The sequence below is a fragment of the Chrysemys picta genome, chromosome 7, assembly GCF_011386835.1.
Source record: "Chrysemys picta bellii isolate R12L10 chromosome 7, ASM1138683v2, whole genome shotgun sequence".
Classification (NCBI taxonomy): Eukaryota; Metazoa; Chordata; order Testudines; family Emydidae; genus Chrysemys; species Chrysemys picta.
Window position 1 is genome coordinate 42,015,013 of NC_088797.1, and position 25,869 is coordinate 42,040,881.

At 38.4% G+C, this 25,869-nt stretch overlaps 1 protein-coding gene across 4 annotated transcripts in view; it reads right to left on the reverse strand.

The window, feature by feature from the left end:
• Nucleotides 1-25,869, reverse strand: part of IARS1 (isoleucyl-tRNA synthetase 1) — a 237,148-nt gene that overhangs the window by 75,572 nt on the left and 135,707 nt on the right. For all 4 annotated transcript variants that reach the window (XM_065551253.1, XM_065551252.1, XM_065551255.1 and 1 more), the window contains exons 15-19: nucleotides 23,697-23,823; nucleotides 18,697-18,770; nucleotides 17,712-17,906; nucleotides 9,288-9,374; nucleotides 8,413-8,496 (exon numbers count right to left, since the gene is read on the reverse strand). In XM_065551253.1, coding sequence (XP_065407325.1) covers nucleotides 8,413-8,496; nucleotides 9,288-9,374; nucleotides 17,712-17,906; nucleotides 18,697-18,770; nucleotides 23,697-23,823 — 567 coding nt within the window. The remainder of the gene's footprint in view (nucleotides 1-8,412; nucleotides 8,497-9,287; nucleotides 9,375-17,711; nucleotides 17,907-18,696; nucleotides 18,771-23,696; nucleotides 23,824-25,869) is intronic.

The window sequence follows — 25,869 nt, forward strand, 5'->3', positions numbered from 1 at the left end:
GAGGCTGGCTGCCTTGAGGCCAGAGTCAATTGCTGGATCCTTCAGAAAGTGTCTCTTGACTGTTCTAGGTTTCAAGAATCCATGTTAAGACAAAGCTCTTCTCTGGCACAATCTGAAAGTCTTACGTCCTTTAGCAATTGATACTACTTAGATGAACGGTTTGTTTTTAGGGCTTCCTCTAACAGCATGGGGCCCAAAGGATCCCAAGTTCAATACCAAGGAAGGTTTCAAATTGGATCTACTTGGTCCAAGAAGCATTCTCTCAGATCAGTGTCTCCTGAGCCAACAGGTCTCATCTAATTAGAAAGACAACCCTATTGACCCAATCTCCTTTCTGGATCTTGGGAGAGATGACTTCACAAACAGCATATCCCCTGGAGGAGCGCCCTTCCCAAAAGCACTGAAAACCATTAGCCATGCAAACATCCAACTGATGTTTTGGAAGGGAAACTGATCCCTGCCTTTTTCTCTGCCTCCACCACAATAGACAAGGCCCCCGGTATATTTTAGTCAGATAACAAGGAGGGAAAAAACAAAGAAAATTTTCAACAACTTTCCCTGTACTAATCCTATTAACTAAATTGAAAGGTTTGTAACAAAAAGCTAACTTTCCCACATAGAAGTAGAGGGAGTAAGGTACCAGGACTGCACTGGCTAGTGGTTAGAAAGGAATGGAGACATGGTGGAAACCAGGTATTTACAACCTGATTCAATAGAATATTGGTCTTGAGGGATGTTATGCACATGCCGGCTAAATGCCAGTACTGCACAAAAAGATTCAGGGCCTACATGGGCAGGCTCACAACTCCTACAGTGTGGCTCAAGAGATGCAAAGTCATTAAGGAGAACATAACTGATGGGAAAATATCTTCCCACTATTTGCTCAACTCTGCCAGTCAGAACAGACTACTTTAAGAGCTGCCAGTTGAGATTTTCCCATACTGCATGAAGAGCAAATAAGAGTTTTTAACGTTGGCTTAGACAAGGGATTTTCACTTCCTGCCTTTCCCCCCCGTTATCTCATCTTAAGGACAGGATAGTGGGTGCTTGTTTTTGGAGTATCCATTTCCATAGCCACATGAAGTCAAATTGAGCCACTATTCCTCTTAACCAGTTACCCCACTAGAGCCAACAATACAGAACTTAAGGTGTCCTTACTGAACAAAACAAGTCAACTTCCTCCACCAGGCACTCAGTGTGCCAACATTTTTTTTTTTAAAGTACCAAATAAAAACACCGGTACCTAGAATAATGCATAATGTTTCTGTGTTTGGTTAAAAATTACTATACGTCTACAAGTAAGCAGTGAAATCTGAAACAATTTAGAATGAGATTTGAAGCCTCTAGCCTGTAAATCTGCTGCAAAGGAGAAGAGTAGTTCACACAAATATAAATATATAAATAGATATATATTATATTTTTGCAGTAATAATGAGAACAATATTCACTTACCTTTTTTTCAGTGCATCATAATATGTATCCAATTCGGTTTGAAAAAATTTATCTTTTAAAACCTTATATATGCACTGCCCTAAGCTAGTATTTTAAACTACAGAGACAACTTGGTTTCTACTAGCTTAAGTAGAACAGAGACTACTGTAGGTCAGAACTAGTGTCTCACTCAGCTAACTTAACCTATACAATTATTTAAAATAAAGATGTATGTAGTACTTCATTCAACTTGCCAAAAAGCTTTTCTTTTTAAGATTTCAACATGGTCAGTAACAGATTTATTTCAGAACTCAATTTGTCATGTTTTATAAACTTTTTAGAACACAAATTTCTAAACTAATGAATCTATACAGAGATTTCCTTTAGGGCACTTGAAAACCCTAACTTGGGCTGACAGAATACATTCAAAAATACTGGACCATGAATTCTTCTTGAAAGACCTTCTCACATAAACATAATACATGAAATACAGCTGTTTGGGCAAATAGATGGTAAAGCATGAATGTCAGCAGTACAGGAATGTGTACTACTTTGAATTTAACATTCAACTCTAAAAGCTGGACTTCAATACATGTTTAAAAATAGAAGAAACTTGCTTTTGAATTTAGATGACTCATATGTGGCAATGTAAAATAGTTCAGTATTATGTCTAATTACTAAATAAATGAAACAGCAATTTGACCTCCAATTTTTTTTATTTTTTGGTATAGCAAATCTCATTGTACAAGTCTTTGTACATGCTGTCACTGACTCTTGCGATTTGTTCTCAAGTCACAGGATTTTGGCTGGATCTGGAACCAGTCTCAAAATGATACAAGAAGCTCCAGTCCCCTCACAAACTTCAGCCCAGTCACCCACTTTCCTGCCTCCTGAGGAAGAGTAGCTTAGACCTTCTTCTATTCACATTAGAGAAGGAACTGGAGCAAGGTGGTTGGTCCGTGATGCCCCTTATACCCTTGGTTGGGAGCACAAGGCAGCAAAGGGAGCAGGCATGGACCAACAGACACTGCAACTGAAAAGTTTCCAGTCTGAGGGGCATGGAGCACATGCACACCCACAGTGAGTACCCACAGGGACCAGCACTGTGAAGGGAGTGAAGAGGACCCCAGGCAGCTGCCCACCCAGGCCTGGCAGAATGGACATGGGGTAGGGGAAGAGAAAGGGGGGAATGACACAAAAATTAATTCATTAGAATGGGGGATAAGCTGGAAGATCCAGGCTACCTTACTCAATAAATCTGGCAGAGTTTACGACACTAATTGCCTCACATACAGTGGAGGTGGGGAGGGGAAATACAAAGATCTTCAAACAGACCAAAAACTCTACATAATTTTTTAATCTCATAATTTGTGAGCCAGTCTCACATGATTTGTAAGTGTGACTGGAGATTTTTGAACTTTCAGGGCTGGTAATAATGTATAACACAGACACTGCAAACCAATAATACTGTCGTCTCTACATTTTCCTAATTTATTTTACATAAATGACATTTTAAATCTTTACCCACTGTGTTCCAAAGTTACCACAACAGCAAATGGCCTGTAAATAAACTTAGGAAAGTAACAAACACTACTGTCTGCAGGCTTCAGAAAACATGCACTTCTCTTGGTTTTATCTGGTGTCCTTGTGTACTGGCAGCTGTGTAATTACAGGACACTGAAGACACTGTAAATAAATTATTTATAGTACCAGAAGCATGGACTGTTATGGACTAAATGCATCTTCAAATGAAATTTGTTTTTAAAGCTAGTCAGAATGAAATGCTTCTGAACGTAAAGAAAAGAAACTAGCACAAAACAAGAGTTTATTTTATTTTCAGTCATTTTAAGGACACTTGCTTATGGTAAAACGCCTTTTTAAAGCAGTTTATACTGAGCCTGCTCAGCTTGCAATAATATCTTTACCTCAAAATCAACATGGCCTGTGTTTACTGAAGCAGAAAATTATCTGACTTGCTTCAGATGTATTTGGTATTTAATGTTGTGTACAGGTGTTTTTACATCAGTTCTGTGTGCAAGGAGGGGGAAAAAGCTTTGCCTTAAGAGTTAAAACGAAGCAGTAGATTTAACTTTTACAACCTTGACATTTTATTTATGGTCCATATTATAGCCATACAAAACTCTCTGTGCTTTGGCTTTACCTATTTTTACAGGACTTAACATTTTTAATCATTTTACACCTGTATTGTCTCCACATTGAACATTTGGTCATATAGGACTCTCGGACTCCAACCCAAGACACAAAAAGACAGTTATCAACTTTTCTCCAATTCCCCTAGGGAAAAAAAATCCCAACCCTAAACACCTACACCGTAGGTCTTTGAAAACCTGGCACCCTGGTGTGTGAGCAAGACATCATGGTGAATAATGGCCTGACTCGTTATGAATAGAAGTATGAGAAAGACTGATTGTTTACAGTGATTGGCATTAATGAGACTGTCTCAAAAAACACACTGCAGATCATCAAAAGCCTCCGGTTTCTAGAGAAGAAAATATAGGTGATCTTCTTGGAGATCCTTCCTATCTCATGAGTGAGAGAAGATAGACCTTATGAGGAGAGGCTGAGGGAACTGGGATTGTTTAGTCTGCAGAAGAGAAGAATGAGGGGGGATTTGATAGCTGCTTTCAACTACCTGAAAGAGGGTTCCAAAGAGGATGGATCTAGACTGTTCTCAGTGGTATCTGATGACAGAACAAGAAGTAATGGTCTCAAGTTGCAGTTGGGGAGGTTTAGGTTGGATATTAGGAAAAACTTTTTCACTAGGAGGGTGGTGAAGCACTGGAATGGGTTACCTAGGGAGGTGGTGGAATCTCCTTCCTTAGAGGTTTTTAAGGTCAGGCTTGACAAAGCCCTAGCTGGGATGATTTAGTTGGGAATTGGTCCTGCTTTGAGCAGGGGGTTGGACTAGATGACCTTCTGAGGTCCCTTCCAACCCTGATATTCTATGATTCTATGACCTAGACAGCAGATGATACTTGAGGTTAAACATTGTCTAGGTAAGTGGTATAAAGTATAGGGGTTTGATTTTGTTGCACAATGGACTATCTTCTATAAGGAGATAAAGATGTATGTCTTGGACGACCTCTGAATTAACAATAACACTGCTATATTCTTTCCTGAATACATAATTTATTCTTCTGGCACCTCATGCCATGAAAATTAGTTGCCAAATGCAAATAGCACATTTTCACAGAGTTGTATTGCTAGGATACCAGTCTGAACTTTGAGGGATAAGGCCTCAGTGAAGCAAACAAAAGCTCAGCTGTAGAAGCTATTGCCCTCTGATTTAAAAAAAAAAAAAAAAAAAAAAAAGTGTGACAGAATTGCAGACACTCAGCAGGAGTGGCTGAGTCTATTTGTTTACCTGTGTTGGCAGATGGGGGCTTAGGTCACTTGATTATATTAACAATAGTGAAACATTACTGTCAAGGTAATGTAGGAAGAAATTGATTACTCTGGAACCAATCCAAATAAAGGGACAAAACTTGCATACTTTTATTAATCATTTATTCTTATAAGGGCCTGTCTACACTGTGAAGTTGTCGACAAAGCTTTTGTCCTTCATGGGTACTTAAAAAAGCCCCCCCGCGAAAGACAAAAGTTTTGCCGACGCAAGTGGCCATGTGAACGTGGCTTTGTCAGCAGGAGCGCTCTCCTGCTGACAACGCTAATGAGGCTTGCGGGGCTGGAAGTATTTTGTCGGCAAAAGTACCAAACCCAAGTGTTTACACATGCTGACGTTTAGCAACAAGGCAGCCTTGTCGCTAAAAGCTGCATGGTGTAGACAGCCCTTAGACTTGCATTTCTTGGCCACTAAATCTTCATTGCCTTTATTGCCATGTAGTTCTGAAATTCTAGCATTTTTGTTAGACTCCACAATCACTGACGCAAGTTCACACTCACCATCAATCTAACTTCATGTAACATTTTAGTATACCCTTATCAGGCACTAGATATCAGGCTGAGGAAAGCCAATTCCCCATCACAAATATATTGATATGGCAAGAAGGGCAAAGTCTACATGTTCATTCTTTCCAAAAAGGTGCAGAGAAAACTATCACCAACTGATATTTGGAAATTATTTTTACTGAAGTTGCAGTTTTTGATCCAGATCAGCACAGTAGAAATATTAACTGTAGCATGTGAAGCATAGAAATCCCCATAGGATAGGTTTTTAGCATGTTAAGCAAGAAAAAACTGCTGAGTTCAAATGCTCATCTACACACAAAAATTGTACTGCATTAACTATGCTGCTGTAGTTAAGTCAGTGCAGTCCCCCTAGTGTGGGCACAGTTATTCTAGTATAAAGATGCTTCTACTAAGACAGGGGAAGAAGAAATAAGCTGTACCAATGTAACTATGTCCACATCAGTAGCTGTATTGGTATAGCTTTTGGCAGAAATATCACTCCTAACCAAAACAGTTAAACTGGTTCCAAAAAATTATGTGACGCCCATAGAAATAAGTATTTCCCTCCTCTCCCCACTGACCCCATCCCTTCCTGCAGTCCCCACCAGTTTTTGTTGCCCTGCTTTTGGAAATACAAAGCAGGCAGAGTGGAGAGTATAGCACAAATACATTCCCTTTAATGTGAGGACCTTCTTTGGAGCTCATGGAAGTGAAGGAAAATTAAATGGGGAGAAAGAGAGAACACCACACTTTTTCCCTCACTGCACGACTTCATCTTTGGCTTACAGCTCATCTGAGTTAAGGTGGTCAAGACTGCCCAAGTGTGATGGTAGCTTTAACATTTAGGACTGGTCTACACAGTGCAACAATGCACACGAGAAAGGGTGTAAAATTGTAGAGGGCTTTGAAGTGTTGAACTCTAACAGCTTTGTGTTGACCCCACTGATATGCTCTAAAAGATTCCTAGTGTGCATGAATGTAGTCCTGTTTGAAAACAATACAAAACATAATACATACTTTTAAGAGTGCATCAGTTGGGTCAACACAGGGCAGTTAGAGCTCAATACTTTAAGGTGCTCTACAACTATACACCTCTTCTGATGTGCATTGCTGCACTGTGTAAACAAGCTCTTAGACACTGAATGGTTTCACATACAATTCAAAGAACACTGGAATTAAAGATTTTAAAAGTCAGAGACCAGTGTGCTAACTCTCTGTGCTACCTAGCTATTCCTTCCATCTGGAGTTCTCATCCTATTATACATTTAAGCAGCTTATGTGTGTAACTGCTGGGGATGCTGTATTTACTAACATACTGCTATGCTGAGACTAATTTGAAGCTACCATTCGTAAAGATTCTCCTGAGGGGGAGGGGAGAACTTCCTTCACAGAAGCTAAAGTAACTGTGCATAGAAACCGTGCCAAAATGACAAGAAAATCTAAAGTAGCTTATTCTATAAACAGTATACAAGAAGTGCTTCAGTGGATAAGCACAAACAACTGAATCACAGAAGTCTTTCCTTAAATGAACCTAGTCTGTACTGCTTTATACTCTGTGTGTGGGTGTGTGTATAAATAAATATGACATTAGAGAGTGAATGTCAGGCAGAAAAATGAAATTAGCCTTTTATTGAACAAAAATGGGGAAATAATGGAATTGTACCTTTTACCCTTTTTTTTTTTAAGGCAGAAAAAAATTAGGAAAAAACAACAACTGAACATTGAGTTTAAAAGCCTCTATAACAACTGGGAATCTCTGCAGTCATGGTGCTTCATATTCTGCTGACCATGGTTAGACTATTATAAAAGAGTTTGATCTTGTTGATCAACTTAAGAACTCTATTCAAGCCTTCACAGTAAATCTAGTTTTTTATGACAATTTCTTCCTGAACTGACGAGATACAAGGTATTTACCAAAAGGGGATTTCAATGTTTCTGAAATGTGTGTGTGTGGGGGGGGGGGGAGCTTAAATTTTAAAGTTGTATCAAAGTAGAGACCTCTGTTCCATTTTTCAAGGTATTCAAACACAAGTCTAGTCTTCTTAAAATAAATGTTAATTTTAAAGCAAGTTTCAGTTATGGCAAATGGAAAGTTTTCAACAGACACAGACACACATACTTATTATTTGATCTGCCATAGTCTCAGCATGCAATCATGATGCCTGGTGACATATTATAAAAACCTGAATAGAACAACATTCAAATGGCTCTTTACAACCATAAATAAGATATTAATTCAGATATTCAATGTCCATATTCCACCTTTAGGTTATGAAGAGATTTTATTGCCCCCCGCCAAATTAAATGCCTCTTATACTTGAGCATTTATATTATTTTAATGAAACAACTTAAATTGCCCAAAGCCCTAGATAGTTTGATCAGTAAGGTGCTTTTTGTACATGAATATATTCAGATCTGCCCCTTCACTTTTGTCTCCAATTTTAACTGAACATAGTGCTTATGAAAGATGCTGCCTTAAACAGCAATGTAGACCAAATCTTTTCTCCATAGGTAATATATAGCACAGGTAGCGACTGCACAAGCAGCGACTGCACAAGCTTCCCTCCACCATGCAGCCTATGTGCAGATATGCTATTCTAGAGTAACTAGCTCTGAGGAGGAGTTGATCATAGTTTTCATGACCATTCAAATACTTGGCGTCTATGCTTATAAAGCCAGCAATTATACCAATTAGTGTCAGCTTAAATTGACATATTATATAATAGGAACTGGACACAACTCATTTCCTAACCAAAAAGCCATCAGATAGCAATTAGCTTCAGTCATTATCAGCCTTGTTAGGATCGGAACCAATGTTTTAGAAGTTCAAGGCTCCATAACCCATTATCAATCCCTTGGGTCATCCCTTCCCGCAACTACTTCCTTGCCACAGAGTTCTGAAATACTCTAAACTGAAGTTCTTTCCTATCGCTATCTGTCAAAACCCATTACATCCTTTCTGGTATACATGTCTGATATAACTATTCATAGGAATTTGAAGTATTAGGTATCTACATTACAGAAAAAAAACAGACAGTTGCCAGTTCCTACCTTAATGCATCAGCTCCATAACCATTTACAATGGTCACTGGATCAGGATAGTTCTTCTTGCGTTTGCTCATTTTTTGGCCATCACTAAAAAAAACAAATGCCAAGTGTGGGGAATGAGTTCTTAGGACTCTGACAACACAAGAGTTGCAACCAAGTATCCTTTTACATCCAGCTTCCTTTCCAAATAATTGATTAAAACTCAAATCTGATTGTCACAATATGTTTACAGTTACCCATGCCACTGTCATGCACTCAGCACACTATTTCAGCATGACGGACAATTCCAGAGCACTGAGAAAATCTGGAAGCAATAGGCTCCTAAATTACAGACTCAATTAGAAGATTCCATCTTCCTCTGAGAAATTAAGGTGCATAATAAGGTGCAAGAGGATAAAAACAAAACATTTGCTTTGGATAAGTATCATCATCCTGAAGATGTGGCAAGTTATGACACTGAAAAATATATTTACTGTTATAAAAAACATATAAACCTCCAAATCAACATGTAGCTTTTAAACAACAGGGTATCCTTCCTTGTGTACAATGGCATATCATTTCTTTCCTCAATTCCATCCAGTTTTAATTAGCTTTGTGGCCGATAAGTAAGGGCAGATATTCCTGTGAAGAACTAGGCATAATTCCCGGATAGGAGACACAAATGTCCCTCTCTGACAGGCAGTTAAATTCATCTTCTGTAACGTTGCTACTTTGTGACAAGTTTCTCTCTCATTGGTAGCCAAAACTGACCTAACTATAACCACTATGTACTCCTAGGCTACCAAATGTCTCACTTGTGATTTAGAGTAACATATCTGAACCCATTACAACGAGGTGACAATAAAAAGCTGTTCAGTAAAGAAAACTAATATACTAACCTAGCAAGAACCAGCCCATTTACAATTACATTCTTGAAAGGCGGCTTCCCAAAAAGAGCTGTGGATAGCACCAGGAGAGTATAAAACCTGAAACAAAAAAGTGATAACTTTATCAGACAGTTCAAACCATATTCTAGGCACGTTATGCTAAAAGCACCATGCTGTCAATTACAAATCAAATTTCAATTAAGCTGGATTTATTCACTCTAGCACATTAGAATTAAAAAACATCTGAGTGGACATATAACTGGAAAATATCCATTATAATCAGCTTATTGTACAATTGTTTTCTTGCTGTGCAGTATATACTATTATTTCTCCAAATATTACACACAAGTAATAGAATACTAATAAATGACAGTGAAACATTTTGGGAATAATTAGCAAGGTTGGGAGACAAGACAGTGGAGAATTTTCCCTTTAAGTAATAGATTTTTAAAATCCACAAAATATAAATTAAATATATATATTTATATAAACAAAAATAACGAGGAGTACTTGTGGCACCTTAGAGACTAACAAATTTATTTGAGCATAAGCTTTCATGGGCTAAAACCCACTTCATCGGATTCATGCAGTAGAAAATACAGTAGGAAGATGTATATACACACACAGAGAACATGAAAAAATGGGTGTTGCCATACCAACTCTAATGAGACTAATCAATTAAGGTGGGCTATGATCAGCAGGAGAAAAAAAAAAACTTTTGTAGGGATGGTCCATTTCAAACAGTTGACAAGAAGGTGTGAGTAACAGTAGGGGAAAAAATTAGCATGGGGAAATAGTTTTTACTTTGTGTAATGACCCATCCACTCCCAGTCTTTATTAAAGCCTAATTTAATGGTGTCCAGTTTGCAAATTAATTCCAATTCAGCAGTTTCTTGTTGGAGTCTGTTTCTGAAGTTCTTTTGTTGGAGAATTGCAACCTTTAGGTCTGTAATTGAGTGACCAGGGAGGCTGAAGTGTTCTCCGACTGGTTTTTGAATGTTATAATTCTTGACGTCTGATTTGTGTCCATTTATTCTTTTATGTAGAGACTGTCCGGTTTGGCCAATGTACATGGTAGATGTGCAGGTGAATGAGCCTCTGATGGTGTGGCTGATGTGATTAGGTCCTATGATGGTGTCCCTTGAATAGATATGTGGACAGAGTTGGCAACAGGCTTTGTTAGAAGGATAGGTTCCTGGGTTAGTGTTTTTGTTGTGTGGTTGCTGGTGAGTATTTGCTTCAGGTTGGGGGGCTATCTAAGCGAGGACTGGCCTGTCTCCCAAGATCTGGGAGAGTGAGGGATCGTCCTTCAGGATAGGTTGTAGATCCTTAATGACGCGCTGGAGAGGTTTTAGTTGGGGGCTGAAGGTTACGGCTAGTGGCGTTCTGTTATTTTCTTTGTTGGGCCTGTCCTGGAGTAGGTGACTTCTGGGTACTCTTCTGGCTCTGTCAATCTGTTTCTTCACTTCAGCAGGTGGGTATTGTAGTTTTAAGAATGCTTGATAGAGATCTTGTAGGTGTTTGTCTCTGTCTGAGGGATTGGAGCAAATGCAGTTGTATCTTAGAGCTTGGCTGTGGACAATGGATTATGTGATGTGGTCTGGATGAAAGCTGGAGGCATGTAGATAAGTATAGCGGTCAGTAGGTTTCTGTTATAGGGTGGTGTTTATGTGACCATCGCTTATTAGACCATCACTTGTAGGGTCCAGGAAGTGGATCTCTTGTGTGGACTAGTCCAGACTGAGGTTGATGGTGGGATGGAAATTGTTGAAGTAATGATGGAATTCCTCAAGGGCTTCTTTTCCATGGGTCCAGATGATGAAGAGGTCATCAATGTAGCGCAAGTACAGTAGGGGTGTTAGGGGACGAGAGCTGTGGAAGTGCTGTTCTAAGTCAGCCATAAAAATGTTGGCATACTGTGGGGCCATGCGGGTACCCATAGCAGTGCCACTGACTTGAAGGTATACATTGTCCCCAAATGTGAAATAGTTGCGGGTGAGGACAAAGGAAAAAGGACACTAAACTATCTAAACTACTACATTCCACAAGGGGCCACAACAGTGGTTCCCTTAACTCACCCAACAATATTGTTAATCTAACCAGCTATACTCTTAGCCCAGCAGAAGAGTCTGTCCTATCTCGGGGCCTCCCCTTCTGCCCCTCTACCCCCATGAACATGATACAGTTTTTTGTTGACCTGGAATTCTACTTTCGAAGTCTCCGACTCAAGGAATATTTCCAACACACCTCTGAACAGCACACTAATCCACAGAAACCTATTCACAAATAGGATTCTTGTCAGAGGCCTGGGCCTGTGCAACTCTTTATTTTTAAATAAGTTGAAGGTGTGGCACAGCCTTGTTAGCTAAGGGAGAATATCAAATACATCAGCAATCTATAGAGCTAAAGCTAACACAGCCTTTAAATGAAAGATGATTTTATGAAAACTAATTGACTCAGACCAAGCCACAGAAGGTTATGCTTCAAAACTGTTTATTAGCATAAGATTTAGAGAAGAAATACTCTGCTGAAAGAAAGGTTCATTTGTATCCTCTGAAGTGGCTAGATCTCAAAAAGCTGCATAGAATTGAAAACACATCTGTGGCACTTGAGTATCCAAGACTTGGTAAACGTTGCTTGGGTGCATTATTGCATTTATAAAACGGCTTAGATGAAAGCCGTGATTCTTATTCCCTAGAGAGGCTTTCAACTCACATTATCATCTCAGGGCGCACACCCCTCTAGGCTGTAAAACCTCATAACCAACCAAATTACAATGTAACTTACAAACCTTTATCAAACATTCACACATACACAAAAAGTAAAATACAAATCTTTGCCATTTTAAGCTACTTTCCCATTCTTTACTCCTTGTCCATAATTCTCTACCCTCCTCCTTACATCCCACCCCCACCCTTTTTTCCTCCCTCATCTTTAGTCTTCAAAAGAAAAAAAACCTCAATCCTGAGCTTTTGCCCATATGACCAAGGCAAATCAAAACTAAAGAGACTGCATACTAGCTGATTCTTCCCTCAGCTGGTATGAATACCCAACTGACAAAACAGTAATGGGTTATGGCATGTAAATATACATGCAAAAACAAACAACAAACTGATCCCAACAACAGCAATTGTCATGGAATGACAACAACACTGTGGGCATGTCTACCCTTACCTCCGGAGCGATCGATCGATCCGGGGGGGGTCGATTTATTGTGTCTAGTGAAGACGCGATAAATCAACCACCGAGCGCTCTCCTGTCGACGCTGGTACTCCAGCGGAGTGAGACGCATAGGCGGAGTTGACAGGCGAGTGTCAGCAGTCGACCTACCGCAGTGAAAACACCGTGGTAGGTAGATCTAAGTACCTAGTTGAAGTTGCGTAACTTAGATCAATCCCCACACACACACCGTAGACCAGGCCTGTAAGGCATTTCTATTTTAAAAGCAAAAACTGACTTTGACTAGAAGGAGCTTCAATGTTTTTGTTGTTGTTTTTTTTTTATAGGAGACTGGTACATGAGGGTTACGCACTTTGAGGTGGCACATGCAGAAATTTTTTAGTGACTGAAGAAACTTCTCCAGAGACATTAAGTTAGATAGTTCAGTTTCTTAAAAAGATGAACAGAAGAATACCCACAATCATACTGGACAGTGTATCTGGAATTAATTGAAACATGCCTGGTGTATAGTGTTGGGAATATAGTGCTAATACTAATTGCTTGCAGTAGTAAATGTTATGATTTTAATGACAACCACTGTTGTCATTTCAAAATATCATCTACATATTCCTATTCATGATCATTCTGTGGTTTGATTTGCTTTATAGACATTACTTGGTGGTTTTAAGTTTTACATTTATAAGATGCTTTTGATATGCACATCTATAAACCAATTAAAAACATGCCTTTCATAACAGCCAATAGACAGCCAACGCTGGTAAAACATTTTGTATAAACATGTACAAGTTGGGTGGGGTTGGGGTAAAGTTCCATATTACCCCAACACTAACAAACCTCTGTCAGAATTTAAAGGCCTGGTTAAGCAGTTAATTCTGGTATGAGGACCTACAGGTAGGGCCAAGACTGTCGTACAAAATGTGCTGTTTTAAATATTAGCCAAACTGAGAAAGACGCTTCCATGTCTAATACATGAAGTAGAGTTACCAATGCTCAAAGAAAAAAGAATGTTAAATGACAAAGGGCAGCATTCTGCCTGAAATAACTGTTTGCTTGTGACTGAGAAATCACAATTTTAAAGATATCTACGTTCTAACAGTTTTACAAGGTTTTGCAAATACAGTCTATTTAAAGCATCAATATTTCAGAGTTGACTGGACCATTGGCCATTTAGCAGTGTTGTCATTTTAGCACGTCATAACTAGAGAAGGATATATTCATTGGCATTTCCCAGAATCTCAATCTTTCACAAGTATAATGAAGATATTGGGGAAAAGTTAACTAAGGGCTGGTCTACATTAAAGAGGTAAATTGATCTAAATTACGCTAGTTCAGTTACGTAACTGAGGTCAAGGTAACTCCTGTTGACATAGCTTCCACCTCTCAGGGACGTGGAATACAGATGTCAACAGGAGAGTGCTCTCCTACCAACTTAGAATGTCTTCACCAGACCTGCTAAATCGACACCGCTGCATCAATCTAGCCCCTAGAGTAGACATGGCCTCAGTGTAATCCAGCTTTATAATGAGGATGAAATCTAGCAACTGTCTAGTACAGTCTGATGTCACCATCATTCCAGAGGAACAATCCTAATCTTAATTCATTTTTCTGTCTGAAAATTAATAGCTTTATTGGGATGGTAACAGGCTAGCACTGCCTATTCGAAAAACACCACCTTGTTAGCAGATCATCATCTTGGGAAATGTTTGTGGGTTCTCATGACTTTCTGAAGCAATTGGCTTAATAGCCTCCTAAATATAAGGAAGGTGACAGCAGCTCTCAAGGGAGTAGGATCTAAGATGCAGCTCAGTGGTTCTGAGGGAGGAACCTTAAGAGTAAACCAGGCCTGGAGAGAAGGCTTGAGGTGAACTTTATGCTGCTGTTAATAAAAACTAACCCCATGAAGCAATCTACCCAGGCGTATACAGTTTGAAAATTTCCACCATCTGGCAGCAGTTATGTAGCCTACAGAATATAAAGTGAATTGGCAGGCTCAGTCCAATACCCAATGGATCTATGTCCATATCACAAAAATCAAATCACAATTGGCATTACAGGTGGCCTCTCTTTTGAGATTGACAAAGACAGACTCAGTCTGGAGACAGACCACCCATAAACTCCCCCCAAGTCTCCCTCCAAAAAATGCTCTCTCCAGATCAGGCTCTACAGCCTTTAATCTGAGAAAGCTTGTAAAAGTGCTGCTCAGATGGCAGAACTTAGTGTTTGGTGCTGCATATTTACTACCTTTCATGAACACTAATCATACTGTGGTAGTGTTTTAAAAAAAAAAATAGAAGAGAAACTAGGAAGTGTGCTAATTTAAAATAGGTTTGTAAATTATAGTGGCCTCACATTTAGATTATTACCCTGACAATATAAAAATTCTTCCTGTGTAAAAGTGTACCAATGTTCTTCAGTGATACTACCAGATTTTATTTCAGGAACTTTCCTACTGGATCAGACTAGTGGTCAACCTCATCCAGTATTCTATCTCCAGCAGTGGCAACAGCCAGATATTTAAAAGGATGGCCTAAGAACCCTAAAGTAAGCATATGTGGAATAATCTGCTCCCCACATTGGTTTCATCCTGTTCTCTAATAGTCAGATTGGCCTAAAATCTGAAGCACAAGGCTTAATTCCTCTTCCAGATATTTTGTCATTAATTAGGACACTTTTGATATCCATATTGATACCACATCCCTTTTTAAAATCTTGTAAAATTCTTGGCCTCAACCACTTTTGTGGCAATGAAGTCCACAGCTAAGTTACACACTGTGTGAAAAAGTATTTCCTTTTGTCAGTTTTTAATTTCCGCACTTTTTAATTTAATTGACTGTCCCCTTGTTCTTGTATTATGAGGCAGGGAACAGAACCTCCCAATCTATCTTCTCTATATTCATTGTTTTATCTACTTCTATCATGTTCCCTCTCATTTGTCTCCTTTCTGAAGTAAACAATCCCAGGCTTTTTCATCCGTCTTTATGAGAGTTTTTCCAGGCCTTTGATCATTCTCATTGCTCTTCTCAGAACCACATTTAGGTTTGCAATATCCTTTTTGAGATGGGGCGACTAGTACTGCATATACTATGACAGGTGAGGCCGCACCAATGATTTATATAAAAGTGTTAGCATATTGTCCATGCTGCATCTAATTCCATAGGAGTGTTAACATGTTAGCTTTTTTTGATCACAGCTGCATGTTGGACAGAGATTTCCATTGAGCTCTCTACAATGATTCCCAGGTCCCTTTCTTAAACTGACACTTAATACAGAAACCTTTGTTTTAAAATAAATGTATATTCCATATATATATATGATCTATTTCTAGGACTTTTACGAAATACAGTATTGCATAAAAACTAATAAATTAAATTAGGGAATCTGGGATCAGTGCTTAGTAACAATGTCTAGAAAACTACTTGAGGAATAGTGTGCGAAGAATAATCATGACCTGTAAGAAGTTGTGTCTCAAAGTAACAAGGGATCGATTCTCTTCAATGTTGGGGTTCACTGTATTAAATATTCTTTATTAATAATCATTCTGATAGTGTACAGTGAATAATAAATCCATATATAAGCATGGGAAATACAAACTGAAGTAAGATCTTATCAGGTGGGCTAGCAGGTGGCAAATGGAGTTTAATGTAGTAAGGAACAAAATAGTAAAAGTAATTTTAGGATTAACGGAACAAAATTAGAAAGGACTAATGAAGAAGAATACTTCAGAATTGTAATAAATAATTAATAGAACTTTACATATAGTGTGAGACTGCAAATATGGGGTAGTAATGTTGAAAGAGTGTTGACGGTGTATAAAGTTTTGGTGAGGATCCATTTAAAATACTATCCACTGCTTTGAACAGAGTTCAAAGTACAGTTCTACTCTGCAAAGGAACCAAATTTCTGTGAAGGTTCTGGTCTCAGTGATTTTGTGTTAAGTATACTCAATTGGCAAATAAAATATGTGTTGTTGTTTTTTTTAATTGCCAGCCTTCAAAGCAAAACCTGGAATTTGGCAATCAAGTTTGGTTCTTTCCATCTCACACATCACCACCAGAAATAAAGTATTGCAAGGTTAAATTAGGCCTTCATTTATACCTATGCAACTTTTCTGTATTCATATCATGCCCTCAATGATACCTGTTCCACTACCTTTTAGAAATTAAACCTAATTCATTTTCTCTAATCTCAGAGATTTGCAAAAATACAAATGACTGGAATTGAATAAACAAGTCTATTATATACAAAATAATGCTGAATTTAGCTCACTTAGTCCTGACTGACTTAGAAATGTAACAGATCTGTTTACTGTGCAAGTACCACTTCAATATAGTGAACTATGCTAATTTGGGACGATGGAAGGAAAGTCTAGTTAAGTAAGGTTTGTAAAACTAAGCATAGTCAACCTCAAAACTAAGACTTCAAGGACACATAATTATAACAGACATTACTAAATGGGACAAAAAGACCAAAAACTAAATATTATACATCAGAAATTACCAGGGATAAACCTGAGATTAGAGAAAAATTTAGCTTTACATCAGGAAAGGTATGTTTGGCCACGGAAATATCAGTAAATGGAGCAGTTCACAACATTGTGGAAGCAAATTTAAGTCTAGACGTTTATATTTTTGAAAAGGAGTGTCTCCTACTAGTCACATAAGGGTTGACTTAGTTACACTTTTGGCCCTTTCCCAAACTAACACAGAAAAGTTAAATCGCATCTAGGGCATGGGGTTTACTGGCTTACTCATCAGGTATGAAATACCTACCATCCCCAGAAAAGTTTTTGTCTCAGCTCAGTAAACTCAGTCTTTCCTCCTTTTATGGTAAATAAACTGAATTCTGCGCAGTTTACTTTGTGGCAAATTTCTCAATGAGAATATCCAATGGCAAGTCTCAGAAATAATAAGAGATTGCCCTGGTATTTGCTGACTACTTCCCTCCCACCACTGACGTAGCTGCATTTTAGTGAAAGCTGTATGCTTATACACCTCTACCCCGATATAACGCGACCCGATACAACACAAATTCGGATATAACGTGGTAAAGCAGTGCTCCAGGGGGGCGGGGCTGCACACTCCGGCGGATCAAAGCAAGTTTGATATAACGCAGTTTCACTTATAACGTGGTAAGATTTTTTGGCTCCCAAGGACAGTGTTATATCGAGGTAGAGGTGTAGTTTGCACATCACTTAGGGATGGTTCATATGTTAAATGCACTCTCTCTCTCTCTAAAATCTTGAAGAGAGTATATTACCATCCTCTGGTTTGGTCAATGCCTTCAGCAATGAAGTCAGCAGGAAAGGCATCTTCAAATTCTTTTCTGTTCTCAAATGGATAATGGACTTGTGCGTAAGGCATGCTCCCACTCTCAAACCAACAATCGAAGACTTCAGAAACACGGTGCAACATTCCTTTTCCACAGCGTGAAGGGATGGTTAGATGATCAATGCTGTAAGAGAAAAAGATGGACAAACGCTAATCCAAATACTAAGAACTTTGATATAATAGAACTTAATCCATATTATGGTTATGCATTAGATAGAGAACAAAAACAACAACAACTCAGTTTCACCGTGATTTCCAACAGGCCAAGATTTCATATAAAAAATTTTAGAGTTTAAAATGGCTTTGTACATTTAGTATCAATCTCAAATTGAAGTTCCATAAGAATATAACAATGACCATACTAGGCCAAACGTGATCCATCTAGACCAGTATCCTGTCTTCTGACAACAGCTGGTGCCAGATGCTTCAGAGGGAATAAACAGAACAGGACAATTTATCGAGTTATCCATCCTGTAACCCAGTCCCAGATTCAGCAGTCAGAGGTTTAGGGACAGCCAGATCATGGGGTTGCATCCCTAACCATCTTGGCTAATAGCCATTGATGGACTTGAGCTCCATTAATTTATCTAATGCTTTTTAGAACCGAGTTATTCTTTTGGCCTTCATCACATCCCCGGCTACAAGTTCCAAGAGTTGACTGTGCGTTATTGTGAAGAAGCACTTTCTGATATGTTTGTTTTAAACCTGCTGCCTATTAATTTCCAAGAAAGAAACATTTGTATACTTAATACAGTATACATAAAGCCATTCTAGTTTCCTCCATATGCTCCTAAAATCTAAATGGTTATTCAGGTTTAAGACAATAATAACTAACATTTCTGCGTGATACTCCCTAACAGTTGCTAATTAACTATAGGAGCAGTTCATGCTGGTATATGTTCTCAGTGACTGACCTTTCTCTGTGGAGATCAGTGACTTTCACTCCTGACAGCTCTTCCAGTTCTGCCACTGACCCAATGCAAACCACCTGTTAAAAGATAGTAAAATACTTTAGAACCAATTGAATGGATATTTTAAGAGATATTCCATAATACTGTGCTATCATGTATCAACTTTCAAGTACAATACAGACCTACAAACTATAAGTTAAATTTACCCTTTTACACGGAAACCCTGCAACATTTTATAGTTGTTTTCATTTTGGGAAAAAATTATTTAAATCCAAAACCCAATATATATTATTTATATAAAACACACAATACTTAGCACTTCAACAACGCCTTCCATCCAAATATCTTGAATCACTTTACAAACCTAATTATCTCATTTTATATTTAGAAAAAGAGGCCAAAGAGGTTAAATAATTTGCCTAATCACAGAGATTAGCAGTGGTAAAATTTGGCACAGAACCCAGATATGCTGATGCTTAGTCTCCTGCTCTGACCACTAGAAAATGCTGCTTTCCAAGGGAGTCAAAATAGTCTTTACCTACAAACATGAACTGCTGCATAATGTCATTAACCATTTAAACTGGAACCATTAGCAAAATGGTTAGATGGGAACTAGCTAAGATCCAGAAGTGACACTCATGTTCTAAATCAGTATTTCCAAAACTTTTTTGGGTGGTGACACCTTCTAAGTCAAACTTTCCACAACACCCGATATTTACTATATAAAAGTAGAGTTAAAAATGTGTAAGTGATCACCTTTAGCCCAGTGGTTCACCCATCTGGGATGTGGGAGACCCAGGTTCAATTCCCCCCTCTTCCTGATGTGGAGCAGAAATTTGAATTTATATTTCCTACACTGCAGGAGAATGCACTAATGACTGGGCTATGGGATATTCTGGAGCAGGTCTCTCGCAGTCTCTCCTATTGAAGCTGTTACACTGTGTATAAATGCTTAGTCACTGGAGCAGGAGCTTGAACTTGGGTCTCCAACATCCTAAGTGAGTGCACTAACTACCAGGCTATAGGGTCATTCTCTGTCCTTGCCTGAGAGTTGACAACATCCCTTTCACATGTCTAAGAAAAATGGGATTTAGCACTTCAGATTAGCAACAATTAGCATTTTATCAGACTTTTAAACTATGTGTCTAGATAAAATGCTCCCTATTTATTAGTGCTTTTAGAGGCTGGTATTTCAATGTACAAGTAGCGTTTTGACTCCATATAAAAGAGCAGCAAAGGGGCTTTTTAACATACCTATCCATGGACTGGAGCTGCCTCAATCCTTCTACCAACGTTTGCTTCAGCAGAAGTTGGACACTCCACATTACATTTGTTCGAGGTATAGCAGATGAAAAGGAAGTGACTCAAAAAGTGTTTTGACCAGCTTAGAGGTGACCAAGGAAGAGGCAATCCCCCCACCACCAAAATGACTTCTGACAGTCAAGGCAGGCGGATTTTCAGAAGTTTTCAAGCCTCCTTTAATACATGGTCTCCATCCATCTTAAAATTGATCTGAGTTACCAACCATTGTTTCCATCCCAGGAGCTGTCAATTCATGCTCATGAAAGAGTTTTACTATACTAAATTGCTAGGACTACCATGAGGGCATAATTTACCATCTGGCTCAATTGGGATTTTTGGGTCCTGGAAAGAGTTAAGTGAGACATATCTTATTTAAAGTGAAAATCAGAGTAATCTATCAAGGAAGAAAAATGTGTGTCCTTAAAGCATCCTGTACCCAGAAGAAAACTCACATCTGCACAACCAAACCTCCAGGAGACCCTTCCATGGAACTGATGCAGCTAGAACAGATTCACAGGGTAGACAAAGGTGGGGAACCCGGATTGGCAATTACATTTAATGGTGGGCCAGTTTCCCTTGTCCTTGTGTTATGAGAAGAGAGAACAGAAGATTCCCACCTGCCTATCAGTACCAAGCAAACCACCTAGGAGCTTTAAAAGAAACTTACATGGAATGATTTATATGAAGAACACTTGACAAGGTGAGCTAGAGGTGGCAGACTAGCAGCAACTGGACCAGGGCTGGCTCCAGGCACCAGCCAAGGAAGCAGGTGCTTGGGGCGGCCAATGGAAAGGGGCAGCATGTCCGAGGAAGAGAGGGAGCGAAGGACTCGCTGCCGAATTACCGCCGAAGAATGAAGCGGCGTGATTGAGCTGCCGCCGAAGTGCTGCTGATCGACTTTCCCCCCCCCCCTCCCACTTTGCTGCTTGGGGCGACAAAAAAGCTGGAGCCGGCCCTGAACTGGACAAGTGGAAACAAAACAGACTGGGCACGAGACATAGAAAAGATTTCTTCACAGACTAAAAACAGCATAGCCAGGGATTTCCTGTGGTTAGTGCTGTTATACAAGACTACTGGCAATAAAACTAGTTGGTCAAATGCCTTAGTTGAGTGACAGGAGCTCCAAGCCACACTAAAGCATCTGAACCACATCTTCACTAAATATTGAGCAACTTCAATTAAACTGTATGCCAGTTCTTTAGAACTTAAACATTTTATCTTCCTGCTTTATGAACCTGATCATGCAGCGTTAAAAGATTTTACATCTAGTTGAAATGGGTGCTTTTCTGCTTAGTCCTTTCTTCAGAAACTTGTAGGTTTAAGCTCTCAAATCAATGATTTTCACAGAGTAATAAAAAACATAAGTTTCAAATCTCACCTTCCACTATGTGTTTCTACTACCTTATAATTATACCAAAACTTAGTGCAGCTAAAATAAAACTGTGGGAGACTAGATATTGATTTGTACTATTTTTTCACTTAACTTGCAATTAGTAATCTTTCTATATATTAAATAATAAATCCACAATTTTTTTCTGATTTTAACATGAACAATATAATTGCACGCATTAAGTGTTCCTTTTTGAAGGGCACATTGTTGAGGTTCAGTAGTCTGGTATGGCTACTGGACCACAGTAAAATTAAAAAGTTTGAGTGTTTCAATGTTAACCTTTTATATTAATTTTTAAACAACATCCCCTTTCATATAAAATATGAGTGAACATAGGCACACTCCGTTTGGATTTTACTGTGGCCCAGTGGCCATACCAGATTACCAAACCTCAACACTTGCTTTCTAGCCGGTGGGTACATGCAGCCTCAGGAGAAATGCAAGATGTCTGTATGCATTAGACCATTTCTTCCCCAATGTCTGATTCCTGGAGGCTATTTTCACTAAATTGCATGGACACTAAACTCAATCTTCCAAATTAGAAAAGGAATTGTAAAAATTTCATCAGTAAAAGAGGGACAGAGATTGTAAGGAGCATTACCAGAGGCCAATATGGATACTGTAGTCTTTTGTCCAGTCTTTTTCAGCTGCAGGACCAAACTTGAAATATTTTAGCATGATACAGTACTGAACCTTTACTAGTACTAGTACTAAAACCCTTACTAGTCAGTACAGAGTATTTTCATTTTGACTTGGCCATTCTGTACCCATTAGGTACAAAACTATCAGTCATGGAAGTGGATTTTAATCCACAGGTGGGCACTCAGAGAACTACAGCAATTGCTTCCAAGGAAGAGTAATATAAGAAAATGTTTGTTTTATTTTTAGCCATCTTAATGCAGTACAACATCTGCTTCAGGGAAACATTGTTAGCATAAAGCAACCAATCAACTCTCCATGGACCACCAACAAATAGTCCAGGGATCAGTTTGAGAATCTGTGTCCTAGTTTTTCCAAGGGTCATGAAGGACATAATACTGCAAGGGAAGGATAATATACAGCTGTTGGATGCAGGTCAGGATTCACTTAGCCTAAGAGTCTCCACCACCTCCTTGCTGTATAAAACCTCTCCTCATTTGATGAAACCTGACTCATCGGTGGCCTTAGGACGATCATGTCAAAATCAGCAAAACACCATAACAGGAGCCTGAAGCATCTCTAAGCAGGAAAGCAAGATGGGTTAATATAAACGGTAGCTTCTCAAATTTAAGTTTTTATAGTACAGTAAGACAGCAGAGATTGCCAACATATTTGGACAATACAGCAATATTTGTGTAAATTTTTATGGAAAACACACCTTTTTGTTTATAAAAGTAAACAGTGGGTCAAGGTAGAAATAATTTGATCTTGCTCTGTTGGGCAGTAGAAATGTTTTTAAACATAAGAACAGGGAAAGGGTGTGAGGCATAAAAGTTACTTTTTACCTACATATATTTTTTCTGTTATCCTGCTTCAGCCCAGAGTGATAATATGTGTTACCTCCTTATTAGCAAGGGGGGTAGAAAGGATAAGAAGCTTCAGAATGCTATCACCACCATTCAGGCTTATATGGGCATCCTGACAACTTCACTTGTTTTCTTTTTCCATCTAATTGTGTTATCAGAATTGACTAATCAAGCTGATCCCTAGAGTAGCAGTATTTTACCTTTAAAAAAATTGAACATCTGGGTGTTTTATGAAACCAGGAACTTGGGCACTGCCAAGTACCTTGGTATATAGTTTTGTACATTTACTTCATGCTACTAATGCTGAGACACCTTACAACTCACCCAGTCCAATACCATATATTTATATATCAGCTTTTCTGCTAATGTAGGCTTAACTTGCAAGAGAAAATTTCAGGCAGTTTGTATCTACCAGTTATACACAGACTTTTTCTTGAGTGTTAAAAATTAAAATCAAGAGCTGAAAAATAGTGACTAAAAAAAAAATCCTTCTCTTCTCAGTTTTATTTTATGATGTTATAGTTTCACTAGTTCTCCTGACTGTGTAGATTCTTCCAGGATAGAGCTTAATTTAAAACATAAAAAACAAAAGAAAAATACATCTGAAATTTTACATTACAGAGATGAAGAAAAAAGCACTACTTTTTGTCCTTTACTTGCATAGCAGTTTTAAGAACTATTAGCGGAGTACTTCAAACTGCAAAGCACTAAGACCGTTCTGTGCTCAAGGAAATGAAGCAAACCAACTTGGTAACATAGCAGGATTTCTTCTGTCAATAACTGGAGATTTTTGTTTTCTTACGTACCTCTTCAAAATCACTGCTGACCCACAAAGGGATAGGTGTTCCCCAGTATCGGTTCCTGGAAATAGCCCAGTCACGTGCATCTTTCAGCCAGTTTCCAAAACGTTTCTCTCTCACAAAGTCAGGAACCCTGTTACGAAAGTTAAAAGCAATTACATTATTATCTACAAACGAAACCTTTCAGTCATCTGATAGGCAGACATTACATTCATACCTCCATATCACAACAAAATTGATTTACTTTCTGATATTTGCATTAATTGGTGTAGTTTCTGTGTTGGCCATTTGCTAGGAATTGCATTTATTACTTGTATGACCTTTGGAGAAAAAAATAATAGTATTGCTTCTTCTGACTCCTACAGATCCTCAAATGTGCTATGCAAGTGCAAGAATATTATGTTTTATTGTTCATTCTCAAAGTAATTCAATCAACATCTGTGTTAGATTAGACAAATATCTACAATGTGCCCATGGATGCATATTATACCCATACAAAAGGTAATAATGATGTTCACACTTCACTGGGATACCTTTCTTTAGAAAATTACTACTAAAAGTTGAGATAAAGATTTAGAAAAATTCACATGATCACTATCTTACAAAAACTGTTCTTAAAGAAACAATCTTTTTTGACATTAACTGAGGATTCTGATATTGCAGACATCCACCCACCCACCCGTTTCTGGCTAATGCATGAAAATCTTATAACGGGGTTATAAGACAACAATAGTTAAAAGTTCAGTTGACTAGGCTAAGTTGGCACTGTGGGCCACTGTTTAGCACCTATCACCAGCCTTTGCTCCATGGATATCACTTCTATCAATACTGCATGAGTTAGAGACTATTCCAGAGCATGGATCCTTGAGAATAAACAAAGTTCCAGATCCACTCACTCTCCCACAAGGTCATGGCTCTTGCCCTGTTCTTGGTAAAACTGTTCATGGGTCTCAAATTAAAAATATATATATATATATATAGTTAATGGCAGCACTCTTTGAAGACTTCATTACTAGCTAAATGGGCTTTGAGAGACGTTTAACTATGAGATCTGACCATATGAAATATCTTGAAGATCAAAGACAATGCTGAGGATTATACCCCATCAAGGCTAATTAATCTGATCGTTTGGTTAACAATTGGTTATTCACATTCTCTACATAGTCACAAGCCACAGCCTGCTGTATTTGTTAAAAAACTAAACAAACCCAAACCTCAGTTAGTTACCTTCTTGTAACGGTTGTTCTTTGAGCTGTGTTGCACACATCCATTCTGCTGTAGGTGGGTGCGCACCTACACTAGAAATGGGCATATACTATCACTCAAAGTAGAACTTGTGCATTTTCCAGTTCTTTAGTAAAAAAAAAAAAAAAAACCTTTTAAAAAAGAATTATTTGTAACTGATAGAAGCACCTATACAAAAATAAAAAGAGTTGCATGCTAAATCTTGATATAAAGACAACCTTTCAGGCTTAGGGAGAACTTTTTTGGGATTATGGGATTCACTTACATAATTCATTTGCGGCTTTATAGCTTATACACATATAGTTACAGCTGAAGAGAATTTTAAGACATAACTGTGTTTAATTCAATTCAGTGACTATACAATGTACTAGAAAAAGTGATAACTTTTGAGGTCAACAGCATATTACTTTCATGCCTAAAGAAACATTTTAAAAGTCACAGCACATAAAAGAAGTGGTGGGTTGTAGGAAGCAGCCCTGGGAATTTAAAATTCATTATGCACATTCCTTAGGAAGTCAATGCATTTTTTTTTGAAGTTTCACTGAACATCAAGGCACTACAACATTTTCAGACCCCGTATTGCCATAGGCTTATAAGCATTACTGAGAGCTGGTGATATATTGCTTTAAGCCAATGTCACAGATACACAAATAAGAGTGTACAAAATTTAAGGGAAAAATATCCAGAATTATTTTTGACTTTCAAAAAGACTTCAGAGATTTAAAATGTCAAAAGCACCCATGTGATCATAGACCAAGTCTTAAGTTGTAAAGTGTCAAGGGGACTTAGGTGCTTTTGAATTATTTATCCTCACTGACTTTACCTACACCCCTCATAGCACCAGTGTTAATATTCCAGTAACTCGACTCCCCAAACCCCACCAAACTATTTAAAACAGAAGTGGGTAAAAAGAGCCTGACTTATCCATAGGAAC